The sequence below is a fragment of the Mobula hypostoma genome, chromosome 1 (assembly GCF_963921235.1).
Source record: "Mobula hypostoma chromosome 1, sMobHyp1.1, whole genome shotgun sequence".
Lineage (NCBI taxonomy): Eukaryota > Metazoa > Chordata > Chondrichthyes > Myliobatiformes > Myliobatidae > Mobula > Mobula hypostoma.
Window position 1 is genome coordinate 246,810,167 of NC_086097.1, and position 17,668 is coordinate 246,827,834.

At 43.0% G+C, this 17,668-nt stretch overlaps 1 protein-coding gene across 2 annotated transcripts in view; it reads right to left on the reverse strand.

Moving 5' to 3' along the window:
- Positions 1 to 353: 353 nt before the first annotated feature.
- Positions 354 to 17,668, reverse strand: part of LOC134356117 (cyclin-dependent kinase 13-like) — a 136,208-nt gene continuing 118,893 nt past the window's right edge. For both annotated transcript variants that reach the window (XM_063066747.1, XM_063066738.1), the window contains exons 13-14: positions 15,628 to 16,080; positions 354 to 3,760 (exon numbers count right to left, since the gene is read on the reverse strand). In XM_063066747.1, the coding sequence (XP_062922817.1) occupies positions 2,895 to 3,760; positions 15,628 to 16,080 (1,319 nt within the window). In that variant the 3' untranslated portion in view covers positions 354 to 2,894. The remainder of the gene's footprint in view (positions 3,761 to 15,627; positions 16,081 to 17,668) is intronic.

A 17,668-nucleotide genomic window follows, 5' to 3' on the forward strand; every position in this document is an offset into this window, starting at 1 on the left:
TTCTTGCACCGCGCAGGCGTAACAAAAATATTCACAGTCGTCAATATTGTTTTTAAAGTGGAGAGAATGTAGACAGCAGAGAATTTAGAATTCCTTTGCAGCACTGTAATGATGATCATCTTAATTAAACAAATTCAGTTGTAAGGTTTATTGCAGGAGAACTGTCCAACAATCTAGTTTCAAAAATTATTTATAAATAAAATTACCATAAAATAATTAAAAATCATACATTTTCTTACCAATTCTATTCCCTTTTAAATTTTCCCTAGTTTATGAGGCCACTGCACTCTTTAATAATTCTTTTCAAATGCTCACCAAATTTTCCTGTTGAGAAAATATTTATAACATTAAGCTGGTGGCTGCACTTGGCCCAAGCCTCAGCGTACAGTATCCATCCCACATTCACAGGCAGTGCAAACAGAAGTTTTGCAGAAATTAATCTCCATCTTTATTTACAGATCCATACAAAATTACAATGCCAGAATTTTTTTAAACAAATTACATGTAACTTTTTGAAAAGGCCATAGTATTCATAAAACATTACAGTATAAATAGCTTTTACTTTGAATTCTTCTTCCGAAGAGAATACGAAGCAGGCTAACAGAATGATGTCCTGAAGACTTGGAACTAAAATACCCAACTGATTCAGGGTGAATGGGGAAGCATTTTGCAGCTGAGTGTGCATTAAAATGTCAATGTGCCCATTTATCCCCGAGTACAGTATATTACAATTTTGGAATGATATCTAACCTGTACCTTTTATGCACAACAGTGAAAGTTAAAAAGTCTTCATTTATACAAGTGTAACAATAGCAATTGTTGTACAGGGCAGCGCTAGTTCACAGTAAGTAATGATGTCCACTCCGTCTGGGCACCTGAGATCTTATTACATTGTATGTTTGGGGGAAAAAAAATTGGGCACAGAAAATAAAGGAATAGAACACGACTTTGAAATGTACACTTGTTTTAATCAAAATTCTGACTGCCAATGAATTACACAAGGATTATTTTATTAGTGGGGAAAATAAAGTTTTAATAAATCTTAAGCAGGTTTGAAAAATCTTTAACTCACCAACACTCTGCAATTTTCTAATCCCAGCAATGGTATCACCCCAAAGTGCATGGAACAGCTATTAACAGACTTTAATTTTATACACCCTTGCCAAACGTGCCCAGTTGAAAATTTGCTCGAATGAGCTAAATGTAAGATAATAAAATGTAAATGCACCCAATTGGTTAAAATAAATTTAACATGGAAGTTTACTGGTCTATAATCAGACTTTGCTTTGGGGAGATTGAACTAACGAAAAATATAAGACTGAGTAAAATCAAATGTGCCTGTCAAATGCAACAATGATTTCATTGCAAGTAGAATCTTCTGCTGTATGTCCAGCACCAGAAAGCTCGTATATAGGATGTGATGGCAAAATGAACCATGGTGAGCAGAGCAGTGATTCGGGATGTGGACCACCATACTCCACTCATCGTGCACCAAAATAACATTCCACTTCAGCGCACAGTTTTATACTTCCACGCGAATTAAGGAGGAATTCTTGCCAAGTCAATAAACCTGGGTTTGCAGGCTGCTTTGGATCCAATTCATCATCAGCGCCCCTCAAGTCCAAGAATAAGATACAGGAATTCAGAGATGAAAAATCCATTTCAATTTCAATAAGATAGATTTCCTCTTTAGAACAAAACGATACGCCCAGAACTGTAGTCATGTCAGCTTCCTTCCTCACAGATCCCTTCAGACAATTTTCATTTATTTACAGCAATGAATACTTCAAAACAACTAATGACTTGTGAGATCTGACACGTCAAAAGAAAAGAGTTTATAAACTTGTTTGAAGATTGAATTAAAGTATTAATTCATCGGGAATAATAGGTGTCACTTACTTGACTGTTTGCTTCAAACTACAACCAGCATTGCAAAAGGCTTTTGAAATAATTGTCTTGTAACACAAATTGTGAGAAAAGTTCACCAATGCAGAAAAATCTCTGCTAAAACCCCTCCTTTTCAAATCCTGATTGTAGCTACCATTGTTTGATGCCATGTAAACTACTTTGACAACAGGCAGAAACAAACTGCCTAAGGGAATAAAGAAAGACGGATGTAAAAATACGGGGGTCAGCGGATGTTTGCAGCTTTTTTTTATTTAGTATGAATTGTTTGGTAGTAGACTACAAAACAAGGCAACAGTGTTTGCAAGGACTTTACTCAAAGTTTCTGACATCTTGGTCCATTTTGTTTAGGGAAGTGGACCACAGACTTATTTTATAAATGGGGTAAATCATGAGGTGTTCAGTCACAATGTGAATTCACCACACTTCCTTCAATAATTCCAAGTTTATGACAACTACTTGCTAATTAGATATTTATTCTAAAAGCACACTACTTAAGAGACTTGCAGCGTCAAGTAGCTCACAGATAATAGTTGGTCCAAACTCAGAAAAGCACTTCACATACAGAATTTTTGCCAATCTTTTGGCTGTAGTCTTGTTATTTTTTTGTAACAAGTACCTCAAATGTCAGCTAGCCTAGAAACTCCATTCCGCTCAAAATTCCTACAATACCAATGGGTGTAACCTGTCAAAAGAGAATCATAAAAATAATCTTTTTAAAACTAAACGAAAGAGGAAGATGGGGAAAATGTTGCAGTTCGTGAGAGAAGCCTAGTGTTTTCTTCATTACTTCTCTGTGAGTACAAATCAGTTTTTGTAATAGAACACACTTCAAATTTGTCAAATCTAATAACTTGTATTTGCATTCAAATATACACTTTACATTTTTTTTTAAAAAATCCCTGCTACAAACCACGTCAATGCAGAGGACTTCCCAGCTGTCTATCAGTGTATAACTCATGTATACCAGATGGAGTCTGGTCTGCAAATCAATATGGTAAACCTCTGCCTCGTCCGATGGTTGGTGTGCTAATATGCCCACTATAGGCATGAGAATAAACTACTCCACGCCCAGGGGATCCCCAGTTCTGTCCGTGAAGAGAGCCAGTGGTAGCTAGGTTCTCTTGTCTGTTGGCAACAAATCCGTAATTCTGCAGTTTTTTAGCAAGAGGCACATTTGCACTATTAGTACTATTAGGTATTGCTGCAGGATTACTTCCACTGCTGGCCAGCGGGGGCAGCGCAGTGCGACTGTATTCAAATCTGTGGTCTTTATCTCCAGTGAACTGCATAGCACTGTTCCCAAGATAACCAATACTTTCTCTGTAAGCTGTTACTGAGCTAGGAAAGGCCTCAGGGTAACCAGAATGTAGGTGTGCACTACCAGTGCGAGATGATGGAGCATTGAACGTCGACGAGACTGAATCCAGGAGCGAATGACTGGGGGCATCCGCACTGCCCAGGAAGGTGCCCCTGCCAAGTCTGCTGCTGTACCCATCACTATTGAAATTGCTCGATGAATACGATGTCCCAAATCCATCCCCGTAGTCTGCAGCAGCTCTCAAGCTGCTGCCCGCTCGATAGTCAACAGCTGGCTGTCCTAGTTCCTGGGCCTGGTGCTGAGCCAAGAGCTCCAGAAGGGCCGCCTTCACTCCTGCGGTTGGATCACTCGAAGAGCAAGGGGTGGCCTCATGCTGGTCTTCAGCCTGGAAGCTTCCATCCGAAACAGGTGGAGGCTCCGGAGGCTCTGGAGGTCTCTGGTCTGGGGGCAGAATCCGAGGATGCTCATGCACTGGTGACTGATCTGAGACACTGAGATCCAACTGACCAGTGGAGTGATCGTCGAAATCTGAAACTGCAAAGGTTAGCGTTATGACTATGTGTTACATTGTACATGTTGTACAAAATTGTAAGATTTTAAATCAGAACCAACACGAGAAATTCTACAGATGCTGGAAATACAATGATGGAGGAATTTAATATCTATGGAGGGAAATAAAGAGTTGATGTTTCGGACATGCCTCCAGCATTTTGTGTGCATTGCTCTGGATTTCCAGCACCCACAGAATCTCATGTTTACTCCTTTTCAGACATATGCAAAGCGGTTGTACCTTAAGCATGGAATATCCCCGTGCCCTGGTAACCAAACTCACTGAAAGTGATGCAGATGAACACAAGGTAACTCCTGCTCACAGAATTAAACTAATGCTCCAACAGGAATGGTGTTAAAGGTGGTCATGGCACAAAACATGTGGATGCAGGCACACAGCATATAGCTTCAATGTACGGAAACATGAAACTTAAACCTGTTAATGGATGAGCTAATACACAAGCCACCCGCTCCAAACCCTGGAGAATTAGATTGAGTGAGCTAAGGCTCTTCTCTCAGAAGGAGAGGTGACTTAATAGAGGTATACAAGATGATACGAGGCATGAATCAAGAGGGTAACCAGAAACTTTTCCCCTCAGGAAAGAAATGGCTAATACGAAAGGACATAATTCTAAGGTTATTGGAGGAAAGTATGGGGGGGCGGGGGCAGAGGAATGTCAGAGGTAAGTTTGTTAGAGTGAGTGATGAACGTGTGGAACCCCCTACTAGAGGTAGATACATCAGGGGCTTTTAAGCAACTCTTAGATAAACACATGGATAAATCTAGGGCTATGTAGGAGGGAAGGGATAGATTGATTTTAGAGTAGGAAAACATCGTGGGCCAAAGGGCCTGCGCTGTGCTGTAATGTTCTAACAGCACGATTCATGGGCAATGATATTACTTTACTCTGTACAAACTGAATGATAAAATCGGTCAAATTTAAACTATTTACTTTCATACTTTAATTATAGTAAGCTCAAAACATTTCCTGAATGCAGGCATCACAGTAACATTAATAGCCTTTCTAATCTTTATCAAAGTTACTAATGCAAGAATACATTGAAAAGGCAGATGGATAGGGCTGAAGACACTAGCTCGTTCATAAACAGAAGCAACGTGCAGTGAGGAGAAGCTGTTGCCAAGGCAAAATAGCCAATGGGATATGTTGCAAGGTAAAAGGTGGACAATATTGATAAGTACAATATTGAGAAAGTAAGGAGGCATGGGATCCAAGGGGACATTGCTTTGTGGATCCAGAACTGGCTTGCCCACAGAAAGCAAAGAGTGGTTGTAGACAGGTCATATTCTGAATGGAGGTCGGTGACCAGTGGTGTGCCTCAGGGATCTGTTCTGGGACCCCTACACTTCGTGATTTTTATAAATGACCTGGATGAGGAAGTGGAGGGATGGGTTAGTAAGTTTGCTGATGACACAAAGGTTGGGGGTGTTGTGGATAGTGTGGAGGGCTATCAGAGGTTACAGCGGGACATCGATAGGATGCAAAACTGGGCTGAGAAGTGGCAGATGGAGTTCAACCCAGATAAGTGTGAAGTGGTTAATTTTGGTAGGTCAAATATGATGGCAGAATATAGTATTAATGGTAAGACTAATGGCAGTGTGGAGGATCAGAGGGATCTTGGGGTCCGAGTCCATAGGACGCTCAAAGCAGCTGTGCAGGTTGACGCTGTGGTTAAGAAAGCATACAGTGCATTGGCCTTCATTAATCATGGAATTAAATTTAGAAGCTGAGAGGTAATGTTGCAGCTACATAGGACCCTGGTCAGACCCCACTTGGAGTACTGTGCCGGTTCTGGTCGCCTCACTAAGGAAGGATGTGGAAGCCATAGAAAGGGTGCAGAGGAGATTTACAAGGATGTTGCCCGGATTGGGGAGCATGCCTTATGAGAATAGGTTGAGTGAACTCGGCCTTTTCTCTTTGGAGTGACAGAGGATGAGAGATGACCTGATAGAGGTATTTAAGATGATGAAAGGCATTGATCATGTGGACAGTCAAAGAGGCTTTTTCCCAGGGCTGAAATGGTTGCCACAAGAGGACACAGGTTTAAGGTGCTGGGGAGTAGGTACAGAGGAGATGTCAGGGGTAAGTTTTTTCACTCAGAGAGTGGTGAGTGCGTGGAATGGGCTGCCGGCAATGGTGGTGGAGGCAGATACAATAGGGTCTTTTAAGAGACTTTTGGATAGGTATATGGAGCTTAGAAAAATAGAGGGCTGTGGGGAAGTCTAGTAATTTCTAAGGTTGGGACATGTTCAGCACAACTTTGTGAGCCAAAGGGCCTGTATTGAGCTATAGGTTTTCTATGTTTCTATATCGAAAAGGATGAATACAGGGCTGAAGGTGTTATATTTGAATGTGTGCAGTACATGGAATAAAGTAGATGAACTTGTAGCACAGTTGCAGATTGGCAGGTATGATGTTGTATTATGAATTATGGCTGGAAGAAGATTATAGCTTGGAGCTTAATGTAAGGATACATATTCTATCAAAAGGACAAGCAGGAAGGCAGAAGGGCTCCCATGAAGGACAACAGGTGGCTGAAGAGATTGAGGAGGTATTAGTAATGATCTGTCAAGAATCACTAGACTTTGGAATGATTCCAGAAGACCATAAAATTGCAAATGTCACTCCACTCTTCAAAAAGGAGGGAAACTATAGGTCAGATGTCTGACCAAAGTGGTTGGGAAGATGTTGGAGATGATTGTTGAGGATAAGGTCTCAGGGTACATGATAAAATAGGCCATAGTCAGCATGACTTCCTCAAGGAAAAATCTTGCCTGACAAATCTGTTGGAATTCTTTGACGAAATAACAAGCAGGGTAGACGAAGAAGAATTGGTTGATGTTCTGTACTTATTTTTTCAGAAGGCCTTTGACAAGGTGCCACACATGAGGCTTGGCTCTGGGCAAGTTGACTGGGTAAGGTTCTGTTAAGTTACCCCTTTTTCTTACTGTCAGGGGTACTTAGTGTAGTTTAAATGGCCAATTTGTGTCCTTCATGTTGGATTTTGGAGACCTGGGAGACCTAGAGATTCAGAAGGAACTACATCTGCGTGAAGTGCATCCAGCTGCAGCTCCTTGAAGACCGTGATAGGGATCTGAATCAGCAGCTGGATGACCTTTGGCTTGCATGGAAGAGTGAGATCATCAATTGGAGTGACAGGGTAGTAGTCTGCGCAGAGCATACTTGTGGCCATTCTTCTCAAAGGTAAGTATACTGTTGTGGGGGATGACCACCCAGGGGAATACCATGGAGACCAGGTTACTGGACTGAGCATGGGTCCGTGGTACAGAACAGAAAGTGGAAGAAGAGAGGAGCAGTAGTGATAGGGGACTCAATAGTCAGAGGAACAGACAGGGGATTCTGTGAATGTTAACAAGAAACCCGAATGGTATGCTGCCTCCCAGGTGCCAGGGTCAGGGGCGTCTCAGATTGCGTCCACAGCATTTTGGAGGGAGAGAGAGTAGAGCCAGATGTCTTGGTACGTATTGGTATCAATGACATAGGAAGGAAAAGCAGAGAGGTCCTGAAGAGAGAATTTAGAGAACTGGGCAGAAAGCTGAGAAGCAGGACCTCTAGGGTATTAATTTCTGGATTTTACCTTTGCCACTCATGCACCAGTGAGGGATGATTTGGCAGATAAATGCGTGCCCAAGAAGCTGGCGCAGGGGGCAGAACTTCAGGTTCTTGGATCATTGGGATCTCTTCTGAGGCTACGTCCACACTACGCCGGATAATATTGAAAACGAAGCTTTTGCTCTTCGTTTTGACCCTCTGTCCACATTGAAACGGCGTTTTCATCCCCCGAAAATGGAGCTTTTCTAAAACACTCTCCAGAGTGTGTAAATTTAAAAACGATTGTTGCGCGTTGTAGTGAGGACGGGGTAAACGGAGATATTTAAAAACACTGTCGTGACAACACCACAACAACAATGCTTTTTCTGCTTCTGCTTGGTACTGCACAAGCACTGCCGGACGGCTGTTACAACGCGCAGTCGGTGTGAACGGTGTGAGAGTTAAATTGTAAAGTGAACTTTTTTGACTAGATCCCCTAAATTGATTTGATTGAGTCTATCTTTAAAAATATTAATGTCAGAAATACTGTGCAGGTCTGGCGGCAGAAGATTCCACTCTCTTGTTGATCTTGGGTAGAGGACGGCTTCATGCATGTGTTGTTTACTTTATTGTCTACGTTAATAGCTTGTTTGGAGTTAAACATCTCCACGTTCTCCACTGCTTTGCTGACTTTGTAGTCGTTTGTAACTCACAGAAACAGCTCAACTTCATTGTCTGTCTAAACGAAGAAGTCCGGTCTGCTTTTTCCAGTGGAGGTTTTCTTCGTATTCCTCGAAGACATTGTTGAAAACTTTCTTTCGCTGTTGTTGTAGGTACTCTAGTTTTTGACCAATGGAAATAGCACAACGCCGCCGCGGAAACGCAAATATTATACCGTTTTCCCTTCGCTTGTTTTCTGTAGATGTGTCTGCGCATGCCCAGTAGGAGTAGATTCGCCCAAATATCCGTTTTAATGTGGACAGAGATATTTTGAAAAACGCCTATTGTGGACGCCTGTCGTTTTCACTCAAAACCAGCGTTTTCAAAATTATCCGGTCTAGTGTGGATGTAGCCTGAGGGAGGCATGATCCGTACAAAAGGGAAGGGTTACACCTAAACCTGAGGGGAAACAATATTATAAGAGCTGTTGGGGAGGGTTTAAAATAATTTGGCAGGGGGATGGGAAGCAGCGTGAAGGGACTCAGGAAAGGATGCATGGTAAAGAAGATATAATGACTCGATGATTAGCACCACTGCCTGAGTTTGATCCTAATCTTGGGTGAGGCCTATTCTCCTTTGTAATAATAGCCCACTGCTGCATGCCAGAGATGTGATGACTGATAAGTTAAGTGGCTATTATATAAAGAGACTGATGTGGAAGGGAACCAGGATGGCAAAGAGGGCGTTAAAAACAGAAAATGTGGAAATGCACATTAGTATCAGTAAAGCAGAGGTTAAGTGTGTAATCTGGGAAAAAGTCAACCGAATGTGGCAAGAAAGATGGGACAGGGAGGAGAAAGGGAGGCATTTATATCAAATACAAAAGAGTGTTGCAGTTACTAGGGTAGGTAATGGAAACAGAAGAGAGGAAATTGTGTGGACTAGTTTAAGGCTGGGGTATTGTGCATTAAACAAAACATTGAAAATGATAGGGAAACACCAGATAGGATTGTGTGAGGAATGTCAGGAAGAGGAGTCAGTAGAACATGTAGTTTTGTGTTGCAGGAAGTATGGGATACAGAGAGAGATGATGAGAAATAAATTAAGGGAGTTGGGGATGCAGGAATTCACATTAAAAGGGTTGCTGGGCATGGGTGAGAGAGCACAAGTCCGGGTATTTTTAGTGTTTTTAAGGGGTACAGGGGTTTTTTTATAGAATATGACGAATAAACAGGAATAGGATACTAGGATGGTCAAAGATGGGAGGGTGAAGTGTAGGTTTGTGTATATATATATATGTGTGTGTGTGTGTGTGTGTGTGTGTGTGTGTGTGTGTGTGTGTGTGTGTGTGTGTGTGTGTGTGTGTGTGTGTGTGTGTGAGAGAGAGAGAGAGAGAGAGAGAGAGAGAGAGAGAGAGAGAGAGAGAGAGAGAGAGAGATAGAGATAGATAGATAGATAGATAGATAGATAGATAGATAGATAGAGATTGAGATTGATTGAAGGGATTTAGAATGTATGCCTAGTGCACATTCTGGAGCAGAGGGTGGTGGTAATGCACCATTAAGCTAGATGCCAACCGCCGTAAAACAAGATACAGACAGACAGGGAACCAGGAGTCTTTCCGTGGGCAGAGGTGGGGGAAGGAACAGTGGGAATGTCGGGCAGGATAGCTGAATGCTCCTCTTGCAGGATGTGGGGAGGCAGGGAGACCTCCAGTCTCCCTGACAACTACACCTGCAAGAATTGCATCCAGCTGCAGCTTCTAACACCCTGTGTTAAGTAACATAGAAAATAGGTGCAGGAGTAGGCCATTCGGCCCTTCGAGCCTGCACCGCCATTTATTATGATCATGTCTGATCATCCAACTCAGAACCCCGCCCCAGCCTTCCCTCCATATCCCCGACCCCCGTAGCCACAAGGGCCATATCTAACTCCCTCTTAAATATAGCCAATGAACTGGCCTCAACTGTTTCCTGTGGCAGAAAATTCCACAGATTCACCACTCTCTGTGTGAAGAAGTTTTTCCTAATCTTGGTCTTAAAAGGCTTCCCCTCTATCCTCAAACTGTGGCCCCTCGTTCTGGACTTCCCCAACATCGGGAACAATCTTCCTGCATCTAGCCTGTCCAATCCCTTTAGGATTTTATACGTTTCAATCAGATCCCCCCTCAATCTTCTAAATTCCAACGAGTAAAGCCCAGTTCATCCAGTCTTTCTTCATGTGAAAGTCCTGCCATCCCAGGAATCAATCTGGTGAACCTTCTTTGTACTCCCTCTATGGCAAGAATGTCTTTCCTCAGATTAGGGGACCAAAACTGCACACAATACTCCAGGTGTGGTCTCACCAAGGCCTTGTACAACTGCAGTAGTACCTCCCTGCTCCTGTACTCAAATCCTCTCGCTATAAATGCCAGCATACCATTCGCCTTTTTCACCGCCTGCTGTACCTGCATGCCCACTTTCAATGACTGGTGTATAATGACACCCAGGTCTCGTTGCACCTCCCCTTTTCCTAATCGGCCACCATTCAGATAATAATCTGTTTTCCTATTTTTGCCACCAAAGTGGATAACTTCACATTTATCCACATTAAATTGCATCTGCCATGAATTTGCCCACTCACCCAACCTATCCAAGCCCTGCATCCTCTTAGCATCCTCCTCACAGCTAACACTGCCACCCAGCTTCGTGTCATCCGCAAACTTGGAGATGCTGCATTTAATTCCCTCATCCAAGTCATTAATATATATTGTAAACAACTGGGGTCCCAGCACTGAGCCTTGCGGTACCCCACTAGTCACCGCCTGCCATTCTGAAAAGGTCCCGTTTATTCCCACTCTTTGCTTCCTGTCTACTAACCAATTCTCCACCCACACCAATACCTTACCCCCAATACCGTGTGCTTTAAGTTTGCACACTAATCTCCTGTGTGGGACCTTGTCAAAAGCCTTTGAAAATCCAAATATACCACATCCACTGGTTCTCCCCTAGTTGGAGCTGGAACTGGATAAACTCCAGATTATTTGGGAGGGTGGTGGTGGTTGATAAAACAGGATATACAGAAAGGTGCAGGATACAGGTAACTGGTTGACCATCAGGAGGGGGAAAGGGGGTAGGTAGCTAGTGCAGAGAACCCCTGTTGCCGATCCCCTCACTATGTATACTGTTGGGGGGGCGGTGGGGGGGAGATGAAAGTCACAGCAGTCAGGACTCTGCAGCTCAGAAAGGAAGGAGTGAGAACAGGCAAGCTGTAGTGATAGAGGATTCATCAATTAGGGAAACAGAAAGGAGGTTCTATGGATGAGACGAGATTCCTGGATGGTTTGTTGCCTCCCAGACACCTGGGCCAGGAACATCTCAGATCGAGTCCGCCGCATTCTCAAGTGGGAGGGTGAGCAGATAGAGGTCATGGTCCATTTTGGTACCAATGACATAGGTAGGGAAGGTGATGAGATCTTGCAAAGTAAGCTCAGGAAGTTAGGTGCTAAGGAAAAGGACAGGACCTCCAGGGTTGCAATCTAGGATTGCTACCTGTGCCACATGCTACTGAGGCCAGACTTAGGAAGATCGTCCAGTTTAACATGTGGCTAAGGAGAGGGCTTCAGAATTTTGGATCATAGGGCTCTCTTCCTGGGAAGGTGGGACCTATACAGACGAAGAAGACGTTTAAACTAGACTTGCATAGTGGAGGGGTTGTAGAGAAAGATGTTGTTAAGCCTAAGTCCGGAATTGAAAAGTTGAGCATGGTGGGACTAATGTTCCAAGTTGTGTATATTCCAAAGCAATGAGTATTGTAAGTAAAGCAATGGATCAGCACACGTTGTAGCCATTAGTGAGACTTGGTTACAAGTAGGGACAAGTTTGACAGCGCAATATTCCAGGGTTCTGTTGTTTAAGACATGATAGAGTAGGAGGGATTAAAAGGGGAGGAGTGGCATTACTGTCAGGGAAAATAGCACAGTAGTGCTCAGACAGGACAGACTATTGAGGCTATTCATCTATTGAGGCTCTATGGGTGGAGCTGACAAATAAAGTAGGGATGATCATGTTAATGAGACCACCAAACGGTCCACGGGATTTAGAAGACCAAATTTGTAAAGAGATTACAGACAAAGAGAAACAAAGTTGTGATATTAGATGATCTTAACTTCCACATATTGACTGGGACTCCCATACTGTAAAAAGTCTAGATGGGCAAGGGTTTATCAAATGGGTTCAGGAAAGTTTCCTTAAACAGTACATGGAAGTCCCAACTGGAGAGAGTGCAATACCAGATCTCCTAAATCGAATGAGACAGGGCAAGTGACAAAAGTCTGTGTCGGGGAACACTTTGTACCTAGTGATCATAATGCCATTAGTTTCAAGATAATTATGGAAAAGAACAGGTCTGGTCCACACGTTGAGAAAGGCCAATTCTGATGGTATCAAAAAGGAACTGGAAGTGTGGATTGGGACAGGTTGATTTCTGGCAGGTGTACATGGTAAGAGGGAAGTCTTCAAAAGTAAAAATTTGAGAGTAAAGTTTGGATGTTCCTGTCAGAATAAAAGGCAAGCATAACAAGTTTAGGAAACCTTGGTTTTTGAGAGATATTGAGGGTCTCGTTAAGAAAAAGGAGGTGCATAGCAGGTATAGGCAGGAAGGACCAAATCAGTAGAGTTGAAAGAAAGCTTGAAGTTATTCGAGCAGACAAGGTGAAGGAGAATCCCAAGGGCTTCTACAGGTATATTAAGAGCAAAAGGATAGCAAAGGACAAAACTGGTCCTCTGAAAGATTAGAATGATATTCTATACATGGAACCAAAAACAAAAAATGGGAGATCTTAAATGGTTTGTTTTTGCATCTGTATTTAACTGGGAGAAGGGAACAGAGTCTATAGAAGCGTAGAAAGCAGCAGAGGGCCTGAACCATATACAGATTGCAAAAGAGGAACACATACAAAATGCTGGAGGAACTCAACAGGTCAAGCAGCATCCATAGATAAATAATCGATGTTTCGAGCTGAGATTCTTCCTCAGGACTGGAAAGGAAAGTGGAAAGACACCAGAATAAAAAGGTGGGGAGAGGGGAAGAAGGATAGCTGGAAGGTGATAGGTGAAGTCAAGTGGGTAAAAAAAGGTAAAGGGCTGGAGAGGAAAGAACTGATAGAGAAGAGTGGACCATAGGAGAAAAGGAAGGTGGTGTAGAACTAGGGAAGGTGATAGACAAGACGGCAGAGACCAGAGTGGGGAATAGAAGAGGGGAGGAGGAGGGAATTTTTTTTTTGTTACCGGAAGGAGAGATCAATACTCATGCCATCATGTTGGAGGCTACCCAGACAGAATACAGGCTGTTGTTCCTCCTCCAAGAGTGACCTCATCATGACACAAGAGGAGGCAACGTCTGAATGGGAATGGGAATGGGAATTAAAATGTTTGGCCACTGGGAAGTTCTGCTTTTGACGGATGGAGCGAAGGTGCTCAACAAAGCAGTCCCCAAATTTACAACAGGTCTCACCAATGTAGAGGCCGCATCAGGAGCACTGGACACAGTAGACTACCCCAGCAAATTGGCAGGTGAAGTGTTGCCTCACCTGGAATGACTGTTTAGGGCCCTGAACTGAGGTGAATGGGCAGGTGCAACAGTTAGACTGCTTGCAGAATAAGTGCCAGGAGGTAGATTAACGGGGGAAGTGCAAATGAACAAGGAAATCACGGAAGGTGTGATCCCCATGGAAAGCAGAGTGGACAGATAATTTGTTTGGTGGTGGGATCCCTTTGGAGATGGCGAAAGCAGTGAAGAATGATGTGTTGGATGTGGTGGTTCATGGGATGATTGGTAAGAACAAGGGGAACTCTATCACTGAAGATGCGGTAAGCATGGATGTTCAGGAAATGGAGGAGGTACGGTGAGGGCGGCATCAATGGTGAATAAAGGGAAACCCTGTTCTTTGAAGGAGGAGGACATCTCTGGTGGGAAGAGGTTTAGTCGGGGCAGCCATAGTAATCAGATTTATGAAAAATGTCAGTCAACTGTTTGTCTCCAGAGATGGAGACAAATCAAGAAAGGGGAGAGAAGTGCCAGAAATAAACCAAGTGAAATTAAGGGCAGATTGGAGGTTGGAGGCAAGCACGGGTGCGTGAAACAGCACCAATGCACATGTGAATGTAGTGGAGGAATCATTCTTGTGAACCTCCTCTGGACCCTCTCCAGAGTTAGTTTGGAGACAGACAGAATATTGAGTGGCCACGAAAGAGAAGCCAGGATGGTATGTTGCCTCGCAGGGACTAGGGTCCAGGATGTCTCAGCGCAGTTACAGAAGAATCGTAAGTGGGAGGGTAAGCAGCCACAGGTTGTACTGCACATTGGCATGAATGACTTAGGTAGAAAGGGGTACAGGTCCTGCACAGTGAATATAGGGAGTTTGGGAACAGGACCTCCAAAGTAGTAATCTCTGGGTTACTCCTAGTAACCCAGTCAGAGCAAGAAAAGGATGGTAGCACAGATGAATGAATGGCTAAGGAAGTGGTGCATGGAGCAGGGTTTCAGATTTCTGGATCATTGGGATCTCTACAGGGAAGGTACGATCTGTTAAGTCACTCCACTCCTTAAGAAGGGATGGAGGCAGAAAAAAGATAAATATAGGCCAGTTAGTCTGACTTCAGTGGCTGGGAAGCTTCTGGAGCCCATTAGTAAGGATGAATTTTCAGAGTACCTGGAGGCACATAATAAAGTAGGCCAAAGTCAGGTTTCCTTCAGGGGAAAATCTCACCTGACAAATTTGTTGGAATTCTTTGAGGAAATAACAGGCAAGATAGACAAAGGAGAGTTAATGGATGTTGTTTACTTGGATTTTCGGAAGGTCTTTGACAAGGTGCTGCACATGAAGTTGCGTAACAAGGTAAGAGCCCATGATTTTACAGGAAAGATACAAGCATGGATAGAAGATTCTCTTATTGGCAGGAGGCAAAGATTGATAAAGGGAGCCTATTCTGGTTGGCTGTTGGTGACAAGCGGTGTTCCGCAGGGGTCAGGACTGAGACTGCTTTTTTCACGTTATGTCAATGATTTTGATGACAGAATTGTTGGCTTTGAGGCCAAGTTTTTGGATGATATGAAGATAGGTGAAGGGGCAGGTAGTGTTGAGGAAGCAGCAAGTCTGTAGGACAGATTAGGTGAATGGACAAAGGAAGTGGCAGATGGAATATAGCATAAGTGTATGATTGTACACTTCAGCAGAAGGAATTAAAGGTGTAAATTATTTTCTAAACAGGGAGAAAACGGAATAATCTGAGGTGGAAAGGGACTTGGGAGGCCTTGTGCAGGATTCTCTAAAGGTTAACTTGCCAGTTCAGTCAGTGGTAAGAAGGCAAATGCAACGTTAGCATTCATTTCAAAAGGACAAGAACATAAGAGCAAGGATGTGATGCTGAGGCTTTACAAGGCACTGGTCAGACAACACTAACACTACTGTTAGCAGTTTCGGGCCCCTTATCTAAGAAAAGTTGTGCTTCCATTAGAGGGGGTCCAGAGGAGGTTCATGAGAATTATTTTGGGAATGAAAGGGAGTATTTGATGGCACTGGGCTTGTATTCGCTGGAGTTAAAATAAGTGCAAAGTGAAAGTGAGTGCAGGTTAACGTACCAAGTCCGGCAGGCATGGGTTCAGGAGGATCCGGGGGTTCTGGGGGTTCCGCTGGCATCTCAACTTCAGAAACAGTGCTCTCCGCCTCAGCAACAACTTCCTTTTCTTTTGGCTGAGGTGTCTTAATCAGCTGGGCTAATAAAACGGCCAGTGCACTCTGAATGGCGGTCTGAGCGGAATCAATCTCACTTTTTTGTGGTGGCTGCGTGGGTTGAGGCGGCACAGACGGTGTTACCACTGGTGGCTTCTCGACTTCTTGCTGTTGCTTAGCAGCTGCTGCCAGGACTCCGGCTGGAAGGTTCACTGTGCTGAGCTGCTGCTGAGTCTCCGGATTCACCTTAATATTCAACGCTTGAGCGAGATGTGCCAGGCTAAGACTGTTCTTGGATCTCAACAGGTTCACAAGGATGGCCAGGTCATTCTGGTTTAGCGGCTGTCCAGTACCTTTACTCTCTGCAGAGAAATACACCTCCTTTAAAGCTCAGCAAAAATACAGGACATCTTTAAAATTAAAAGCTTAGCACATATTTTATAGATCTTCAAATACTTCATGCATATTTATAAATACAGAAATTTGATCAGTCATGACAACTTTTAAATATTGTGAATGCAGATAAATTTAATGTATTTATTTAGGGATACTGAGTGGAACAGGCCCACACCACCCAGCAACCCACCTTTTTAACCCTAGCCTAAGCACAGGACAAATTACAACGACCAATTAACCCACTAACTGGTATGACTTTGGAATATGGGAGGAAGCCGAAGCACTGGGAAACAACCTATGCATTCATGGGGAGGATGCACAAACTCCTTACAGATGGCAATGGAAATGAATGCCGACACTAAGTTCACTAAGTGATTTAATAATGATGAGAGAGATTAGCTTTATTTGTCACACATATACTGAAACATACAGTGAAATGCGTTGCTTGTGTCAACGATCAACAGTATGAGGATGTGTCAGCAGCCAGCAAGTATTGCCATGCTTTCATTGTCAACTTATCATTCACTGACCATAACTCATTTGTCTTTGGAACATGGGAGGAAACTGGAGCACCTGGAGGAAACCCACATAGTTACAGGGAGAATGTACAAACTGTACGGACAGCAGCAAGAATTGAACCGATTGTTTGCACTGTACAGCGTAATGCTATCTGCTACACACAGAATATAATGTGATCAAACTCAGTTAAGCTAATCAAAGGTGATGACCCTTAAAGTGCAACAAAGCGCATTAGCACGATGATAATTGGGGATTAGAACAGAAAGGATCCTTATTCAGTATGCCATTTATCTGGCAGCAGGGCCTAGGATACTGCAGTACATTGTATAGGAGAGTCAAAAACCTTATCCATATTAAAACTAATGACCTAGAAAGAAAGATGGCAGAGGTCCTAAAGGAACTAGAAATCCTAGGACTTCAAGCAATCTTTTGGTTACCTCAGTGCCACTTACTTGTGAGATTAAGTTGTGCAGGCTTTGCCATTGGTAACATATTGGTGTCAGCATGAATTTAATCACATCTGACCAAAAAACATAGGAACAGAATTAGGCCATTCAGCCCGTCAAGTCTATGCTGCAGTTCGATCTTGACAGATTTATTTTCTCTCTCCTCCTCCTGTCTTCCACTCATAACCTTTTATGACCTTATTAATCAAGAACCTATCAACTACTGCTATAAATAAACACAATGACTGGGCCTCCACAGCAATCTCTGGCAATGAATTGAACAAATTCAACACTAGATAAAGAAAATTCTCATCTATTCTAAACATTCTTCTATTCTGAGGCTATGCCTTCTAGTCCAATACTCTCCACATCTATTCTATCCAGGTATCTCAATATTTGATAGGTTTCAATGAGATTCCCCCCTCATTCTTCTAAAATCCAGCAAATACAAGTCCATAGCCAAACACTCCTCATACATTACATTTAAACACAAAAAGGACTAATTATTCTTGCATATTGGATAATTAAAGCTGTGGCAGACATCTAAATATATCATTTAAAAGTATTGAAAACTGAGGGACATCACTCA